Here is a 17,928-nt window from a genome sequence, read left to right as displayed (position 1 = left end):
TGGAAGTGATAAAGTCTTAGCCTGAGATAAAAGGTTCATTACAATTCTTGATGTTAAGTCTCCGTTAAGGCTACTGGGAAGTCACAGGGCTATGAGATATATTTTTCCTAGCAAATAAACGTGGTACAAAAAGCAGTTCAAATGGTCAGACTCTTTGGTCTGATGCCTAGCTTTGAAATAAATTATAGAAATAATCAAAAATGCTGGGGCACCTGGGTAGCTCAGTTGGTTAAGTATCTGACTTCGGCTCAGGTCATGATCTTGTGGTTTGTGGGTTTGAGCCCCGTGTCAGGCTCTGCGCTGTGTGGAGCCCGCTTGAGATTCTCTCTCTCTGTCCCTCCCCCCACTCGTGCTCTCTCTCTCTCTCTCAAAATAAATAAACTTAAAAAAAAAATCAATCCTATAACCAATCACAACGTATGTATTTATACAAGCACACTTCGTATAAAGCCCCCTAAAGTGAATAGAGCAACATAGTAATTCATTAATTCATATTTTTTTTAAAAAAGGAGGGACAGAAACTGTTGCCCTGATGTACAAAAGCTTGCCTTCTGGAGGGGGAGTTAGGCAAGCCCATGAGTAGATGCCGTACTGACATTAGGTGTTCTGACAGGCAGAGCAGAAGCAAACAGCCTGACGAGGTGCTGATCTGGGGAGATTTCCAGAGGGACACTTGAGCTAAATCTTAAAGGAGCTTAGAAGACAGTTGGAAGAAAAAGTAGGAATAAATGTGAGGTTAAGAGTGATGCCAGGAGCTGTGGAAGCAGCAAGCTCGGGGAGAAAGAGGCTCTGAGGGCTAAAGCTGAGACCTTGAGTTTGGGAGGCTGGAAGTCACTGACTGGGGTTGTAGACACCGAGGCCTGCTCTCTGGGCCCAGTAATAGGATGGGTGTGGTGGCCGAATTCCTTACATGTGAATCACTGAGGCCTGGACCTTGGCAGGGTCAGGGGTACATTTATTTCTCAATGATTTCCAGGATAAAAGGGAATAATTCTGGGAGGATAATACCATAAACTACTTTTTAACATTCTACTCTGTGCATTTAAAGATGATTTTTCTGATCAAAAAAAATCAGAATCAGAATTTTGCTCTCAAAATTGAAATATGCCTAAAAGTTCAATTCATACTTCTGTCACCTAAATATAATTCCTTATTGGGGTTTTGACATATAAAATATATGTCAAATATATATCTCCTCCTCTCCCCCCTCCTCCTTTCTGCCCCCCTCTCCCCCTCCCTCCCTCCCTCTCTCCCTCTGCCCCTCCCCCTGCATATGCACCTGTGTGTGTGTGTGTGTGTGTGTGTGCGCGCGCGCGCGCGCTCTCTCTCTCTTTCTCAAAAAAAAAAAAAAAAAAAAAATGCTGCATGTATTTTATCAGATGGATCTACCAAATTGTTTTTAAGCTATTCTCCATTGTTGGACATTGTTACTAGTTTCCAGTTTCTGATCCAATAAGCAATGGTAGGACAAACATCATGTATAGGAGTTTTTTTCTGCATTTCTGATGAATCCCTAAGATTAATGTGTAGAAGTGTGAATATTTAGTAAGGGCTTTGTGATACTAAGTCCCAGGCAGTTGCCTTTCCCCGCTAACAGGAGAAAGCCTGGTTATGACAGACAAAGAAAGCATTAACTCCTTATGATTCGAGGATCCCAGAAAGATCTTCCCACATGGAAATATTTTTTGCGCTGAAGTCTGAAATGACCCCACCAGCAATCCAGTCTTTGGAGGTGAGTGCAAATTGCCCCCTCTGGGCAGACTCTTTTAAAATGCAAACATCTCTGACTGGGGAATCTTTTTGTCTCTAATACCTTCTGATGAGATTTCTCTCATCAACTGCCTTGCCCTGGCTCTGTATACCATTTCCTTCCACCGAAGCAGTGAGAAGGGGACCACTGGGGGTCCTGGGGGGAGGAGAGGTGATGAAAGGCAGAGGGGAGAACTTAGACAGGAGAAGGGAACAATTCAGAGAAGACATACAGTCAGTAAGCGTATGTAACGTTACTAAATTTAAGAAAAATGTATATATGCAAAATTTTTTAAGATACCATTTTCCTAATTAGATGTGCAAAAAGATAAAAACGTCAGACAACATCCAGTGTTAGTGGGGTTATGGGGCAATGAACACCCCCGTCTACTCTTGGCAGGAGTATAAATTGGTACAATCTTCTGGAAGGCAATATCCCTATTTATCAAAATTTTAAATGTGCCTCCTTGGCCCCGCAGATGCACTTACAGGATCTATCCCAGGGAAACGCTAAACAAGCATATGAAAACACATGAACAGGGATGCTTAGTAAAGCACTGTTGTATTACAGTGAAAAGGAAAACAACTCAAATGCCGCTCAGTAAGGGGACAGATAAGTAATTTGAGATTTATTTATACAACGGACTACTAGACCTCTGTTACACAGAATAAAATACACATTCTGACTTTATATAAAAAAAAGATCAAGCAGAAAAGCAAGATGCAGTGTTTATCCCATATGTGTTATTTTTAAAAGCTATATATGTTTAAACACCGTACATTGAAAAGTCTGGAACAATTGCCCCACCTGTTATCAGTGATCATGGCTTGGGGTAGTCAGGGTGGGGCGGGGGAGTGCAGACAGGGAATTAAGAAGAGACAGACTGTCCTTCTAACTTTATATACTTTTCTTAAATTTGTTATAGCAAGCAGGTATTATGTTTATAATTGAAAAATAAGTAAAAGTGAAAAAGAAGAAAGAAAACCCCCCCAGGAAATGAAAGTATATAGCACACTAATTTACCATGCCTTTCTTTGCCCTGGCCCCGGCTCCCAAAAGCATCTAATCACAAGGAATAGGGTCAGGATTGGGCTGGCTTTGTCAGGGAAGACTTGTGCTTATGTTTTTCTTCAGAGCACTGCAAGCCCAGAATATTTATGAGGCCCCCGGCACCAATGGCTCCCATGAAGGTCGCTCTGAAGATTAAATGAGATAATATACTGAAGGCACTAGGAAAGTAAGCCCTCAACAACTAGCAGCTCTTCGTTATCATTGTTATTACTCACATGGATCCAGCAGCCCAGTCCTGGAGAGCGCCCCTCCCTTTCCACACTCCTCTCACCGGCACAGATTTTAAGTATTCAGAGCAGGTGTACAAATGCTTAGTTTCATGTCAGGACTATAACGGCACTTAATTGCCAACAAAACCACTTCAAAAGAGCTGTTCACCTAAGGGATGCTCGTGCAGTTGGAAACGTGGTTCTACTTGGCTTTAGAAGAGCATTACTTCCTCATCCCTTAATGAAAACATAAATAAATAATGATCACCATGCAAATGGCATACCCTAGCCTTTGCAAGTTAAAGCAGAAATGGTTACCGGTCACCCCTTTCATGTAAAAAAACCAACCAAACAAAAAACAAGTTCAAAGCAGTAGAATAGGCTTAATGTCTTCTCCCCTACCCCACCAGACCTCCCAGAGAAGTTGGCCTCTTATTGTCTCAGGATCCCTCCACTGAAGGTCACCAGAATGGAGATCATGGCTGTGCAATCAAATAAAGCCCATGATGCAAATAACTTGGGGAAAAAAAAGAACGTATTAAATCTAAACAGCCTTTATTTTACTCTAAAATTTTTTGCTTTCTCTACCAAGAATACCGAATAAAATAAAACTGTGGGCATAGGCCTACTATTGCTGACAGGAACCCGAAAAAGTGATTATTCGTATGCTAGAGTGCATACACAATTAAAAGTAAGGAAAGAATAACCCAGATGGAAGAAATGATAAAGGAGCTGCCTTTCAGGAACCGCAGCTGCTTACAGCTGTGGGTGTTCCCGTAACAGTTTATGTTGGCCATTTTGTTTCCTGGCCAAACTGATTGCATTATATCATCATGCTTTTTGACAACTTGAAAATCAGATTTTATTTCCTCTCTCAAACTCTTGCAATACCATTCTTAATAAGGAAGAAAAATGTTGAACGTCTTGACTGATCAGTGGAAAACCTCGTTTAGGATTTGGTTTACAAATTCCAAGTGGTAAAAGCCCTGGTGACATGAAAACCGTGTGCATCCAGGCCAAGAGGGTTTTCAGACTGACAAATAACATACAGTCCCGGGCACCCATTTATGAGTGTGCAAGGTTTATATTTTTGTTCTGTGATGAACACTGCCTCGGAACTGAGGAGTTACCCTGCTCACAAATCATCTGTCTGTCACATCATCCCCCATCTCCTGCAGAATAAATTCTTGTGATGGGATTTTCGGCACCGAGGACAAATCAGTGGGGGAGATATTTTGGGGCGGCAATTCTTAAGTCTACCAAGTAGGTGGCTGCCGACTTGCACGCCTCCCCTTCTCACATACTAACGAGTGTGGGTTTGTGTTTCAAAACAGACACCCACAGACACACAGATTTTCTCTCTCCATCTATTCTGAGCTACTCAAAGAAACTGTATCCTGTTTTTCTCTGTTCGCTGCATGGCTAGCAGTAGAGGTTCAACAGATATTTGTTGAATGAATAAAAAGAAGTCTGTTCCCTGCCTCCTGAGGAAAGGAGTAATCCCTAATCATGAGTGGGGCCTTTGTGATATCAGGCTATGGAAAGGCCATCTTTAACGGTCCTATGGAAGAGAGGAGGGGAGGAAAGGAGGGGCGTCAATGGGACTTGGAAACAGAACTCGTCCCTTCATTTATCAATTTATTCCACAAATATTTGTCCATCCTATGCCAGGCACTGGGTGTGCAGTGATACAACAGATGTGATCCTGTCTTCATGAACCTCATAGTCTACTAGAGAGCCAGATAAGTAGAAATCAGCAAACAAAACAAAGTATAAGTGCTATGAAGGAAATAACTGGGTGTTAGGCATTAATAGGATGACGAGAGGAGACCTGTTTGAGAGGACACCTAGGAGCTGAAATCTGAAAGATGAGAAAGTGAAGGAAGCAAGGAACTGGGTGCAGTGAAGGCACCAAAAGGAAGCCAACGGGGCTGCAGCAAGGTGAGCTCTGCCAGAAGGGGAAGGATCCAAGGACCATGGTAGGGGAATCAGATTTTATTCTCAAACTTCTTTAAGAAAACAGAAAATTGAACTCTGTATTCCCAACTAAGGAACTTAGTACGGTACCTGGCAGGTAGTGAGTGTTCAAAAAGTGTCGGCCACGATTATATGGAGAATACCCAACTAAATGAGCAAGGCTCGGTCAGAATAGTGGAACAGAATGAATAAAACGTGAGCAATGAAGAGATATTCATTTACCTGATAAATGAATACTTTTCATCTAGCCACTTGTCCACACAACCAAATTTCACTTACAAAAGGGAAGGCTTGTTTTTGACTGACCCTCTAGTGTTCAATATTTCTTTGTTTTAAACAATCAAAGGACAGCAGAGAGGACTCTCCTTGTCAATTTTAAAAACAGGTAAGGTGGATCGTTTTCATCTGGTCACGTAAACCGGTGCAAGTTTTTACCTCAGGTGGCCATTTCAGAAATGAAAGTTACAGCTAATCAAACCCTAGCCCACATGCCTTAGTGATTTTAATGACACGATTTGTTGCTATGAGACAAAAACATGTTGTGCGGGAAATAATCTGTTAGAAATCATATGACCTTGATTCAAAGGCTTTTGATTAACAGCACTAACATCCGCTCTCTGGAAAAGAAACAAACCCTATGATTAGAGCCTGGTAGTCCTTCTAAAGCAAATAAAACATTATTAGCGGCTTATTAACAGATATGGGAAGCAAAAATGGCTGCAAATATTAAAAACTTTCAAGGCCACTGGCAAAGTCTTTCTCCTTCCTACTTCCAGGAGAGACACTAGAAAAACACAATGGACTGCACATAAGTAGACAGTGTAGTGGCTTCTCTTTTTCTGTGTGTGAACTGTTGAATCTTCATTCATCCATTTTTTTTTTTGAGCATCCCCGTGTGCCACCACTGTGCTTGGAGACCTGGTGGCCAACAGACTCAGTCTGTGTTTTCACAGAGCTTAAATGCTAGTAGGGAAGGCAGACAAAAAGTTGACAAGAGTCATGACTACTCAAACATATGATAAACACCATGAAGAAAATAAAATGGGGTGGGGGGGGGTAGGATAAGGCAACTGGGGGAGGGGGGTGGGCCTCTTTGAACAGGTGGTATCTGAGTGAGCCTGGAATGACAAGAAGCTGGTCTGTAAAGACATAGTGCAATAATATGCTAGGCAGAGAGGATGACTATCTCATGGTCCCGGAGATGGGGAAAGCTTGGGTGTTCAAGATAAAAGATGACCAGGGTAGCTGGGGCTTGGTGAGCTTGTGAGAGCATACTAGGGGCCAAGGTCAAGCCCAGGAATCCAACCACAAAGGAGGATTTTAAGCGCAAGGGGAGATCAGAGGGTTGCCGCTGCAGCTGCTTTTGTAAATGGTCCACTGATGCAAGACTCCTCTAGAAGCAGGGCTGGTCCCTGCCTGGTGATCTGATGGCAGCGGCCCTTTCTCCCCTTTCTAGCTCCGGAAAAGGAGCAGCAGTAGCAACCTGGCCATCTGGACCCCCTTGAAACATCTGCCTGCTCCGAGAAGGCTGTAAAAGCAAAATCTGTGTGGTATATCGTGTCCTGTGGTCCTGTGTCCCCACTCTTGAAGGTACTCTCCAAGTCCTGGTCTCCTTTATCAGCCGGGGGGCTGGGATAGATCCAGCAACCTACTCTTTCATCCCTCCTCTTGCCCCTAAATAGCAAGACCAGGCCTGAGCAGTTGCAGGGCAAGCATCAGGGTCAGGGCCAGGAGTCAACCTGGGTTGGAGAGGTGACAGGAAGGGCCTGGCTGGCATCCTGTGTCAAAGCAGACAATAGGTTGAACCCAGGGCACCTGACCATGCTTGAGAGACTGGCTTGCATGCGTTTCCAGGGTCACCCAGCCAAGTTTCCTGAGTCAGACAGTGGAGACCTGGAGGCAGTGAACATGCACATTATTTGTTTTCTGTCTCTATCTGAGGCTGTCGTTCCCTTGAATGCTCCCCTAAAAACGTCAATGGCTGCTGACCACCAAACTAAGAAGAAAATTCTCTGCTATATCCTCACCCCCCATTTTCTGGTTCCAACCTACCTTATCGGTGACTTTCTCACTTGCTGGCTTTATTTTGCTTTACATTTCTTCATGTATCCTACCTCACAGCAAGCAAGCTTTTATTATCACTATTATTATTAATTATTATTATTATTATTATCAGAAAAAGAATAAGGATCAAAAAATGTTTTGAAAAACAAGGTTCCTTCCTATTCTAACTAGCTGCGCCTGCCAGATCATCCAACCTCTTGGGCAGAGATGGCAGTGCTTAGATCACTAGGCAGTTACGGGATAGTTTATTTTGCTGTGTTATCCACTTGGACCTCTCCGATCCCTCTGTAGGCTAGACCCACCCTTAAGATGCACCCCCACACCTACTGCTTAGATTCCCCACTCTTTTTTTAAAATTTCTTTTAATTTATTTATTTTTGAGAGAGAGAGAGAGAGAGAGAGAGAGAGAGTGCGCACGCAAATAGGGGAGGAGCAGAGAGAGAGGGAGACATAGAATCTAAAGCGAGCTCCAGGCTCCAAGCTATCAACACAGAGGCTGATGCGGGGCTCAAACTCACGAACCGCAAGATCATGACCTGAGCCGAAGTTGGACACTTAACCAACCGACCCACCCTGGCGCTCCATAGATTTCCCACTCTTGAGCCCCTCTGGGCTCAGAGTTCCCTCAGAGGCTTCCTCTCATCCTTACTGCTTTCTCCGCATCCTTCCTCTGGCCTTGAATTCTCTTCCTTCACCTGGTCAGGCAGGATGCCCTCCTTCCCTTGGAACCCTGCTGCTCCTGGGGCTGGCTGGGACCAACTTTCTCTTGGGTTACACATGCACATAAGTCACCACCAGCCCTGGCTGTGTCCTGAGGTCTGCCCTTTTCTATAATTTTTTTTCCTAATGTTTATTTATTTTTGAGAGAGAGACAGAGACAGAGAAAGGGGGGGGGGGGGGCAGGGAGAGGATCTGAAGCTGGCTCCAGGCTCTGCACTGACAGCAGTGAGCCCGATGTGGGGCTCAAACCCATGAATCATGAGATCATGACCTGAGCCAAAGTCAGACACTCAACCGACTGAGCCATCAGGCCTGCCCTTATCTAACTTCATGGTCCCAAGCACATGGAGGCTTCAAAAAGAGAAGAATAAATGTCAGGAGGTATTGCCAACTGGTTAGCTACTTCCCAGAGGTATGAGCCAAGTTTTCATTCATTTACTTCTTCCTTAAGAGGGAATGGTATATGTGTGTGTGTGAGTGTGTGTGTGTTGTGTCCACTTGGGGGAATTCTCTATCTTTCAGGGAGGTCATTTCTCCTAGTCTTGTGTTCTGGAAATCTGGGAAATTATGGTAGGAATGGTGGTGTGAGCCGATCCTCATGGTTAGATTATCCTAAATATCTTATTAAAATAGGGGCCTGGGGGGCGCCTGGGGGGCGCCTGGGTGGCTCAGTCGGTTAAGCGGCCGACTTCAGCTCAGGTCACAATCTCGCGGTCCGTGAGTTCGAGCCCTGCGTCAGGCTCTGGGCTGATGGCTCAGAGCCTGGAGCCTGTTTCCGATTCTGTGTCTCCCTCTCTCTCTGCCCCTCCCCCATTCATGCTCTGTCTCTCTCTGTCTCAAAAATAAGTTAAAAAAATGTTAAAAAAAATTTTTTTTAAATAAATAAATAAAATAGGGGCCTGGGCGGAGCTTCGTGCTTTCCAATTAGACCACCACACTCATAATTTCACAGATGTTTTTATTAAGGGAAAAAAAATGACTGACCGAAAACTATCAAATAAAAAATAGTACGGAAACATGGCGGACATTACAGAGGTGGTAGCTGACATCTGGAACCCTCAGTATTGAGACAAAAATTGGCAGTGAGCTTATACTTTCACACGAAGGAGTTAGAATCGTTCTGCCCTGTTCACTTTGCTGTCTTCACCTGCAGGCGGCCTCGACCACCCTCAAGCAGTCTACCATCAAGTGTTCCAGCCACGCGGGCAGCCCCTCCCGGGAGCCAGTGGGCGAGGCCCACACCCTGTGCAGAAGGTCATCCTGAACTACCCCAGCCCCTGGGACCAAGACGAGAGACCGGCACAAAGAGACCATTCCCCAGGGCTCCCAAGGTATCAGTATGACAGGCCAACTTTCAGACATTTTTTTTTTAATTTTTATGTATTTATTTTGAGAGAGAGGGTGAGAAAGGGGCAGAGAGAGAGAGAGAGAGAGGGAGAGAGAATCCCAGGCAGGCTCTGGGTTGTCAGCACAGACCCTGAAGCGGGACTCGATCTCACAACCCTGGAATCATGACCTGAACCGAAATCAAGAGTCGGGGCCTCAACCAACTGAGCCACCCAGGTACCCCAGACATTGTTTAACGTGAAAAAGAAAAAGAATGACACCAGTGCAATCAAGATGTATCAAAACTCTCTGTTGGCTTGTTGCCCAGGTTAGTGACCAAGCCACACAGGGGAATAGACTCTTTGAGTCAGGAGGAGATGGAAGCTGGTTGACAAGAATCTCTTTCCAACACATAAAGCCGCTGGTAACTAGTCAACATTCTTTCGAAGGAATGGCCCTTAAAATGCCAAGTGACATCCCCTCCTTCTATGGTCAAATCACCTGGCCATTTAGCCCAGAAATAGATTTTTCTTTTTACTACGACTGACTTCTACCAATAGGATATTTGGTTTTTTTACCCTAGTTTCTACACCTGTTTAAACCCAAGTCTTACTTGGAAATCTTAAATTCGATTAGCTCTGAAGAGAAATTTTTAAAAACAAAATTTGTTTTTGTTTTTTATATTAGCATCCACACATATGGAACACCATAATTAGGTCTTTCCTATACTTCTTCCAGAAAACTGCTTCTGGTATTTCTTGACTTCAGTTGTCTAAGTCTTAGTCATTTCTCTCTTTATTGTTCTCCTTTGACTCTTCTTCAAGTTTCCTCTTCTCTCTCTTTGTTCTTTTTTAAGTTTATTTATTTTGAGAGACAGCACAAGCCAGGGAGGGGCAGAGAAAAGGGAGAGAGAGAATCCTAAGCAGGGTTAGGATTCTGTGCTAATAGCACAGAGCCCAACGAAGGGCTTGATCTCACAAACTGTGAGACCATGACCTGAGCTGAAATCGAGAGTTGGACACTCAAACAACTGAGCCACCCAGGCACCCCCCTCTTAATTAACAGATCTAAAATAAGGAGGAAGAATTTGTAAAAATGGAGCTTCTTAATTTAAGACAAAATTGAAAAGAGTAGACGAAATGTTTGCTCTTGCTCAAGCACAATTTTTATAGACCATTCAGAGTAAAATTATATTCTCTTTTAAGAATGAGACACAAAGGTCATTGTAAAGCAGATTTTTCAGAAATGCAGAAGTTTGTAATTAGTTCAGCAACTTTATTAAAAGGAAAAAAGCCCACTCCATTTATAATGGCAGATAAGGTGTATGCCTGTACCTTTATTCAAAAGCCCATATGTTCTCAGATTTTCTTTCTAGACAGAGCCCTTATTATTCAAAAACAAAATTGCATGGAGTTTGAGGTGCCTGGCTGGCTCAGTCAGTGGAGCATTTGGCTCTTGATCTCAGGGTTGTTAGTTGGAAGCCTAGGTTGGGTGTAGAGATTACTTAAATACATGTATACATACATACATAACAAACTTTAAAACATTGCATGGAGTTTAAATAATGAAATTAACTAAAATGTGACTGTACAATCAGATAAGCATGCTTGCAGAAGAAATATCTGAAATTCCAAGAAAACAGACAAAATTTAAGCAACTTTATGACACATGTCCACTGGCATTGGATAGGAGAGGCAATAGTAATTTTTTTCTAAAAGAACATTGATTTTGAAATATTTTTAGATTTACAGAAGAATTGCAAAGCTAGTACTGAGTAATTGCTTTTGTAACATCAATTTGAGCCTGCTATGGTCTCCTTGGATTTATCATTTTAGGATAATGAAAAATAAATTCAGGTAATGAAGCTAATTCTTCTCTTACTGATAAATTTGAAAGGGAACCTTGACACAGAAACTTGCCTCTGTCATTCAATCCATGATATTGTTTTTATATGGAGGTTTTTTAATATGACCAAAGCTTTGTGGCACCTCTTTCTTTGGAGACCATGTCTGCCTTGCACATACTACTTATCTTCCCAATCAGTAGGCTAAGTGTCTGACTTCGGCTCAGGTCATGACCTCAGGGTTCATGAGTTCGGGCCCCGTGTCAGGCTCTGTGCAGACAGCTCAGAGCCTGGAGCCTGCTTTGGATTCTGTGTCTCCCTCTCTCTCTCTGTCCCTCCCCTGCTCAAGCTCTCTCTCTGTCTCTCTCTCTTTCTCTCAAAAATAAATAAACATTTAAAAAAATTTACAAAAATATTATCAAAGCTTTAACATGTCTTTATCAAATGAGCAATTGTCTTCTAAAAACAACCAAGCAGCTTTCGATATAAAGGGAATTCATGCAAAAAGGATGTGGAACTGGATCTTCATTAGATAAAAGCATATTTTATGGAGATTTTTTTTCTATACATTAATAAAAATATAAAATAAAAATAAGTTCCTCAAATATTCACACTTTAGAAATATAGTAAGTATACTTGGGGCGCCTGGGTGGTTCAGTTGGTTGGGTGGCCGACTTCAGCTCGGGTTGTGGTCTCATGGCTCGTGGGTTCAAGCCCCGTGATGGTCTCTGTGCTGACAGCTCAGAGCCTGGATCCTGCTTTGGATTCTGTGTCTCCTTCTCACTCTGCTCCTCCCCCACTCACACTGTGTCTCTCTCTCAAAAATAAATAAAACATTAAAAAAAAGGAAAAATATAGTATACTTGAGATTCTGTGTAATTTTATTTTAAATCCTGTTGCATAAGAATTTCAAACTTTGTAATACTCTTTTGGGTAAAAATATGAGCATATGCAACAATCTACAAAAACTGGGCATATACACATGGATTTTGTCATCAAAACCGTTTTTAAAATTCAGAATATAAAGGGGCACCTGTGTGGCTCAGTCTGTTAAGCAGCCAACTCTTGATATTGGCTAAGGTCATGACCTCACAGTTCATGGGATCGAGCCCCATGTAGGGCTATATGCTGACATTGTGCAGCCTGCTTGCGATACTCTCTCTCCCCCTTTCTCTCCTCTCCCCTGCTCGTGCTCTGTCTCTCAAAATAAATAAATAAACTTCAAAAATATTAGAATATAAAACAATCTCAAGCACACAACAAACAACAAACATCCACGTTCCCACTCCCTAGATTTTTTGAATGTGAACATACTGCCATACATAGTCTAGAGCCTTTTTAAAGAAATAAAACATTACAGATGCAGGTGTAGTCCCCCTATCGGTCAGGATTCAGTTATAGAAAATAGCTATTTTCAGCAGAAAGGATTTAATGCAGGGAATCGGGTGCTTACAGAATCGCTGGAGGTTGGAAGGGCAAGCTTCAGGCCAGGCTTCCAGGAATGACCCCAGAGCAGCACCAAAGAACAGGATGCCAAAAAAGCTGCTTCCTCCATCACAGTGGGAGAGGCAGAAGATCAGAAAGCCATCAGAGAACCCTCCATTCAAGGCCATGTCGCCATAGTACAGTCCAGGATCAGGAAGCCACCGGCGCTGCAATTATTGGGTCCATTCTGTGCCTGCTGGATCTGCACTGGCCAACAATGGATGCCTCTGCCCTCACCTTGACATGGGAGCTGGTAATGGGACACTGGGGTGCTTCCCCAGGAACTCAGCACCTGATGGTAGCACTTATCAACAGAAATCACAGAAGTGGCAGAAGCATATTTCCTTTGGCTTTCCAGATCTCACATGAGTGCATCTGTGTGTTCCTCTCAGTACAATGTTCATGGGAATACTGGTGACCAAAACAAAAATAATACTAATAATAACATGTAACAATGTGGTAGAAACTTCATTAAAAGCTCCTCAAAATCAGATTTTCATCCATATATTAACAACATAAATACTTAAACCTACACGGCCTTTTCTACCTTTTGATACATAATGAAATGTTCTCTATCATGAGTTAAAAATCCTGTCTTTTTATCTGAACGCCTATAACACCAACCTTGTATGTCAACCATTATACTACTTTCTTTCTTTGGAGACCATGTCTGCCTTGCACATACTACTTATCTTCCCAGTTAGACAGTCCTTGCATAGAGACATCGAATCTTCTCTCTGTTTCTTTTTCTTTTTTTTTTTTTTTTCCTGTTCATATTCTTTTATTTTTTTAATTTAATTTTTTTTTTTTAATTTACATCCAAATTAGTTAGCATATAGTGCAACAATGATTTCAGGAGTAGATTCCTTAATGCCCCTTACCCATTTAGCTCATCCCCTCCCCCCTACAACCCCTCCAGTAACCCTCTGTTTGTTCTCCATATTTAAGAGTCTCTTCTGTTTTGTCCCCCTCCCTGTTTTTATATTATTTTTATTTCCCTTCCCTTATGTTCATCTTTTTTGTGTCTTAAAGTCCTCATATGAGTGAAGTTATATGATATGTGTCTTTCTCTGACTGACTAATTTCACTTAGCATAATACCCTCCAGTTCCATCCACGTAGTTGTAAATGGCAAGATTTCATTCTTTTTGATTGCTGTTAATACTCCATTGTGTATGTATATATATACATGTATATATATACATGTGTATATATATATATAATATATATAGTATATGTATATATATATAATATGTATATTGTATATATATATTATATATACACATATACTATATATATATAATATATATGCATATACATACACATATATATACCACATCTTCTTTATCCATTCATCCATCGATGAACATTTGGGCTTTTTCCATACTTTGGCTATGGTTGATAGCGCTGCTGTAAACATTGGGGTGCATATGTCCCTTCGAAACAGCACACCTGTATCCCTTGGATAAATACCTAGTAGTGCAATTGCTGGGTCATAGGGTAGTTCTATTTCTAATTTTTTGAGGAAGCTCCATCCTGTTATCCAGAGTGGCTGCACCAGTTTGCATTCCCACCAACAATGCAAAAGAGATCCTCTTTCTCTGCATCCTTGCCAGCATCTGTTGTTGCCTGAGTTGTTAATGTTAGCCATTCTGACAGGTGTGAGGTGGTATCTCATTGTGGTTTTGATTTTTATTTCCCTTATGATGAGTGATGTTGAGCATTTTTTCATGTGTTGGTTGGCCATCTGGATGTCTTCTTCAGAGAAGTGTCTATTCATGTCTTTTGCCCATTTCTTCACTGGATTATTTGTTTTTTGGGTGTTGAGTTTGATAAGTTCTTTGTAGATTTTAGATACTAACCCTTTATCTGATATGTCATTTGCAAATTTCTTCTCCCATTCTGTCAGTTGCCTTTTAGTTTTGCTGATTGTTTCCTTCACTGTGCAGAAGCTTTTTATTTTGATGAGGTCCCAATAGTTCACTTTTGCTTTTGTTTCCCTTACCTCTGGAGACGTGTTGAGTAAGAAGTTGCTGTGGCCAAGATCAAAGAGGTTTTTGCCTGCTTTCTCCTTGAGGATTTTGATGGCTTCCCATCTTACATTGAGGTCCTTCATCCATTTTGAGTTTATTTTTGTGTATGGTGTAAGAAAGTGGTCCATGTTCATTCTTCTGCATGTCGCTGTCCACTTTTCCCAGCACCACTTACTGAAGAGACTGTCTTTATTCCATTGGATATTCTTTCCTGCTTTGTCAAAGATTAGTTGGCCATATGTTTGTGGGTCCATTTCTGGGTTCTCTATTCTATTCCATTGATCTGAGTGTCTGTTCTTGTGCCGGTACCATACTGTCTTGATGGTTACAGCTTTGTAGTGAAGCTTGAAGTCCGGGATTGTGATGCCTCCTGCTTTGGCTTTCTTTTTCAGGATTGCTTTGGCTATTTGGGGTCTTTTCTGGTTCCACACAAATTTTAGGGTTGTTTGTTCTAGCTCTGTGAAGAATGCTGGTGTTATTTTGATAGGGATTGCATTGAATATGTAGATTGCTTTGGGTAGTATCGACATTTTAACAATATTTGTTCTTCCTACACAGGTCTTGCTCCCTCTTTCGACCCCTAGCACAGGTCCTTACAAATGGCAGCCCACCGAATTACTTATTGACTGAAATTCAATGGAGCAACCCTCATCCCTCTGGCTCAGGAAAGAAATGGAGGGAGAGGAGAGAGATAGCTCACTGGTATATTCCCATAGTTCTTAAAGGCTTTCTGTCTTGCTAGGTTTGCCTTTGTAAAAAAATGAAAATTTTACCATAAATGTATTCTTTTCCAGGGACCAACTATATCATCAGCCACCTAATCGAGCAGGAGTTCCTGAGGAGTCCTTGGAGTGTCCTGCAGAGTTGAGACCACCAGCTCCCCAGGCTCCATCCCCAGCTGCTGTCCCCAGACCCCCTAGTAACCTTCCAGCTAGAGGAACTCTGAAAACAAGCAATTTGCCAGAAGAATTACGTAAGTTGTTTGCAATGTTGTTTTTCCTTCTTTTTTGTCAGGTCTTCTACTTACAGAGTACTTGATGATTTTTCATCCCTGACCTTGGGTATTCCTCATACACAGAGTGAAATAAATTTCACTTCCTTACTTTTTGCTTTAAAAAGTAACCAGCATTTTATATGAATCGTTTTTAGTGATGCTGACACTACCAGCAAAACTCACAAAATGCTTACCATTAGATTTTCTTAAACATATACTCCAACAACAAATAACTCCAACGCTTCTCTCTTCTGAATGATGCTCTTGAGTGGACTTGTCCCTGGGTAAATTGATTGGATGTCCATGTGGTATTGGCCAGGGACCTAGTGTTTCACCATAAATTAGCAACAGCCATCAGGAACGAGGTCATTTCCTGTAGGAATGAGCAATCTTGTTTGGAAAAAGCGGTCTCACATTCTCCATACTGTTTTACAACCAATGCAAACCAAGCCTTTTATTTAAAGAAACATTCAACTAAGTGTCAGGTGATGATTCTCTTTCCAGATTTTGCAGCCAGAACCAGAAATGTTGAAATATCACCAAAATGTTCTCATATTAAGGTCAGTCAGGACAGTAAGTTCCAGAAATCTTATGAAAACAGCCACTACTTGTGAAATTGTTATATTCTGTTGTGCTTGCTAGAGAAGTTCAGGTAATTCTAATAAGCCCTTTAGAAACCTGGGTGCTTCTTTGAACCAAACTTGAAAATTAAGCCTTCTGCATTTGCTAACTTATCGGGGGAATCTGTGCTCATTAGTCATTTAGGGCTCTGGAAGATATCTATGGTAAGGATCCATTGTTGTTTATCATCCAAAAAAATTTTTTTAATATTTTCAAAATCTTATACATTTTAATCTTGAGCACTTGTGGAGAATGGATGCTGTCCTGCATAGGATATAATCCTCATGTCAATCTATAGATCATATTTATCTTACCATAATCTATAAAGGAGTCTGGAAATTCTTACCTAGGAATTGGTTGAATATTAGGTGTTAAGAATACATTGAGGGCCATCGATATGTCGGGCTGCTTAAATGAGTCAGTATGAGCATTGTACACGCTTCTATTTGAGATCTTTGTTTCAAAAGTCCAGAGCCCAAGCATAGATGAATACATACAAACTCATATTTTCTCTCCAACTTTCCTTTCTTCTCCATCTCCTGCCCCAGGGACTTCCTGATATTGAGCTTGTCTCTTCCAGACTAAAAGCCAGCACACAGAGATTATTCATCTATCACATTAACATGCTACCCAGAAATTTCCCCAAGATTTTAGCCTGATAAAACATTGGCTTGCCATCCTGACTGGGTCAAGTCTGTGGGCACAATGCCATCTGTTGCTCCAGGCTGACCCAGGGAGGAGCCAGAGAATAAGTGACACTGGATGCCCAGAGGTGGAATCTGTCCTTCAAGCTGCTGAAGTTCCTACTAACATTCCCGATCCATGCTTTGGTGTACCCTCATTTCCTGGCGTTTCTCCCAGCAGTGAGTGGTAAGGGGAAGGAGGTGGTAGGGAACCACCTGCTCCCTCTCCCCCCACTTGCTTTTGTTGAGCAAGAGCTTGGGGAGCAGAGAGCATCATGAGATCAAAAGAGGACACTGCTGGGTGGCCCCTTAGCAAGGTTCAGCTTCTTGGCCTGCTGTGAGAGTATTCCTCAGGCACAGTGCCAAGTGTCTCTAAGAAACCAGGAGGTGGCCTGATCTTAAGGCCCCTCAGGTTCTGGGTGATAGATGTTGTTAATGCATCGTGTGGTTTTTCAGCAGACCTCCTTGGCTGGGCTCAGGCCGCCAGCACTGTTCTTCCCATGCACACTGGGCAGTCTGCAGCCCCTCGGACAGACCCCTGCCGCCCCTTGGGGCCTAGTGATGCACACAGCTGCAGGCATAAGCCCTCAGACCAACCCCAGATAAAGTTTCATTTTATAAGTCTAAAAAGACAAGAAACATTGCATACAATTTACGAGTGTTCAGAATAGAATGATTTGACTAGTTTCTAATAAATGTGAAAACTCTCTCTTAGGGAAAGTCTTTATCACCTATTCTATGGACACAGCCACGGAGGTGGTGAAATTCGTGAACTTTTTGTTGGTAAATGGCTTCCAAACTGCAGTAAGTATTTTCTCCAAAGAGAAGACTTGTGAGTACAATGAGGGGCAGCTGGGGGGGGCTCAGTCAGTTAAGCATCCAGCTTAGGCTCAGGACATGATCTCATGGTTCGTGAGTTCGAGCGTCGTGTCAGGCTCTGTGCAGACAGCTCAGAGCCTGGAGCCTGCTTCAGATTCTGTGTCTCCCTCTCTCTCTGCCCCTCCCCCACTCATGCATGTGCATGCGCTTGTGCTCTCTCAGAAATAAACAAACTTAAAAAAATAATAAAGCAAGTACAATGAGAAGCAAAACAAAATAGCTGTTGACGTTTTAAACTATATTATCTGAGTTACGTGATTAGGAGCTAAACGCT

General features: G+C 42.2%; 1 protein-coding gene across 1 annotated transcript in view; it reads left to right on the top strand.

Annotated features, from left to right (window-relative positions):
* The window catches only part of TRAF3IP2 (TRAF3 interacting protein 2), a 44,081-nt gene that overhangs the window by 13,973 nt on the left and 12,180 nt on the right, over window positions 1–17,928 (top strand). Inside the window, exons 3-5 of the mRNA XM_042939610.1 lie at window positions 8,945–9,122; window positions 15,272–15,450; window positions 17,491–17,579. Of these exons, the coding sequence (XP_042795544.1) occupies window positions 8,945–9,122; window positions 15,272–15,450; window positions 17,491–17,579 (446 nt within the window). The remainder of the gene's footprint in view (window positions 1–8,944; window positions 9,123–15,271; window positions 15,451–17,490; window positions 17,580–17,928) is intronic.

Source organism: Panthera leo, chromosome B2 (assembly GCF_018350215.1).
Source record: "Panthera leo isolate Ple1 chromosome B2, P.leo_Ple1_pat1.1, whole genome shotgun sequence".
Lineage (NCBI taxonomy): Eukaryota > Metazoa > Chordata > Mammalia > Carnivora > Felidae > Panthera > Panthera leo.
This window is presented reverse-complemented; position numbering and strand designations above follow the sequence as displayed.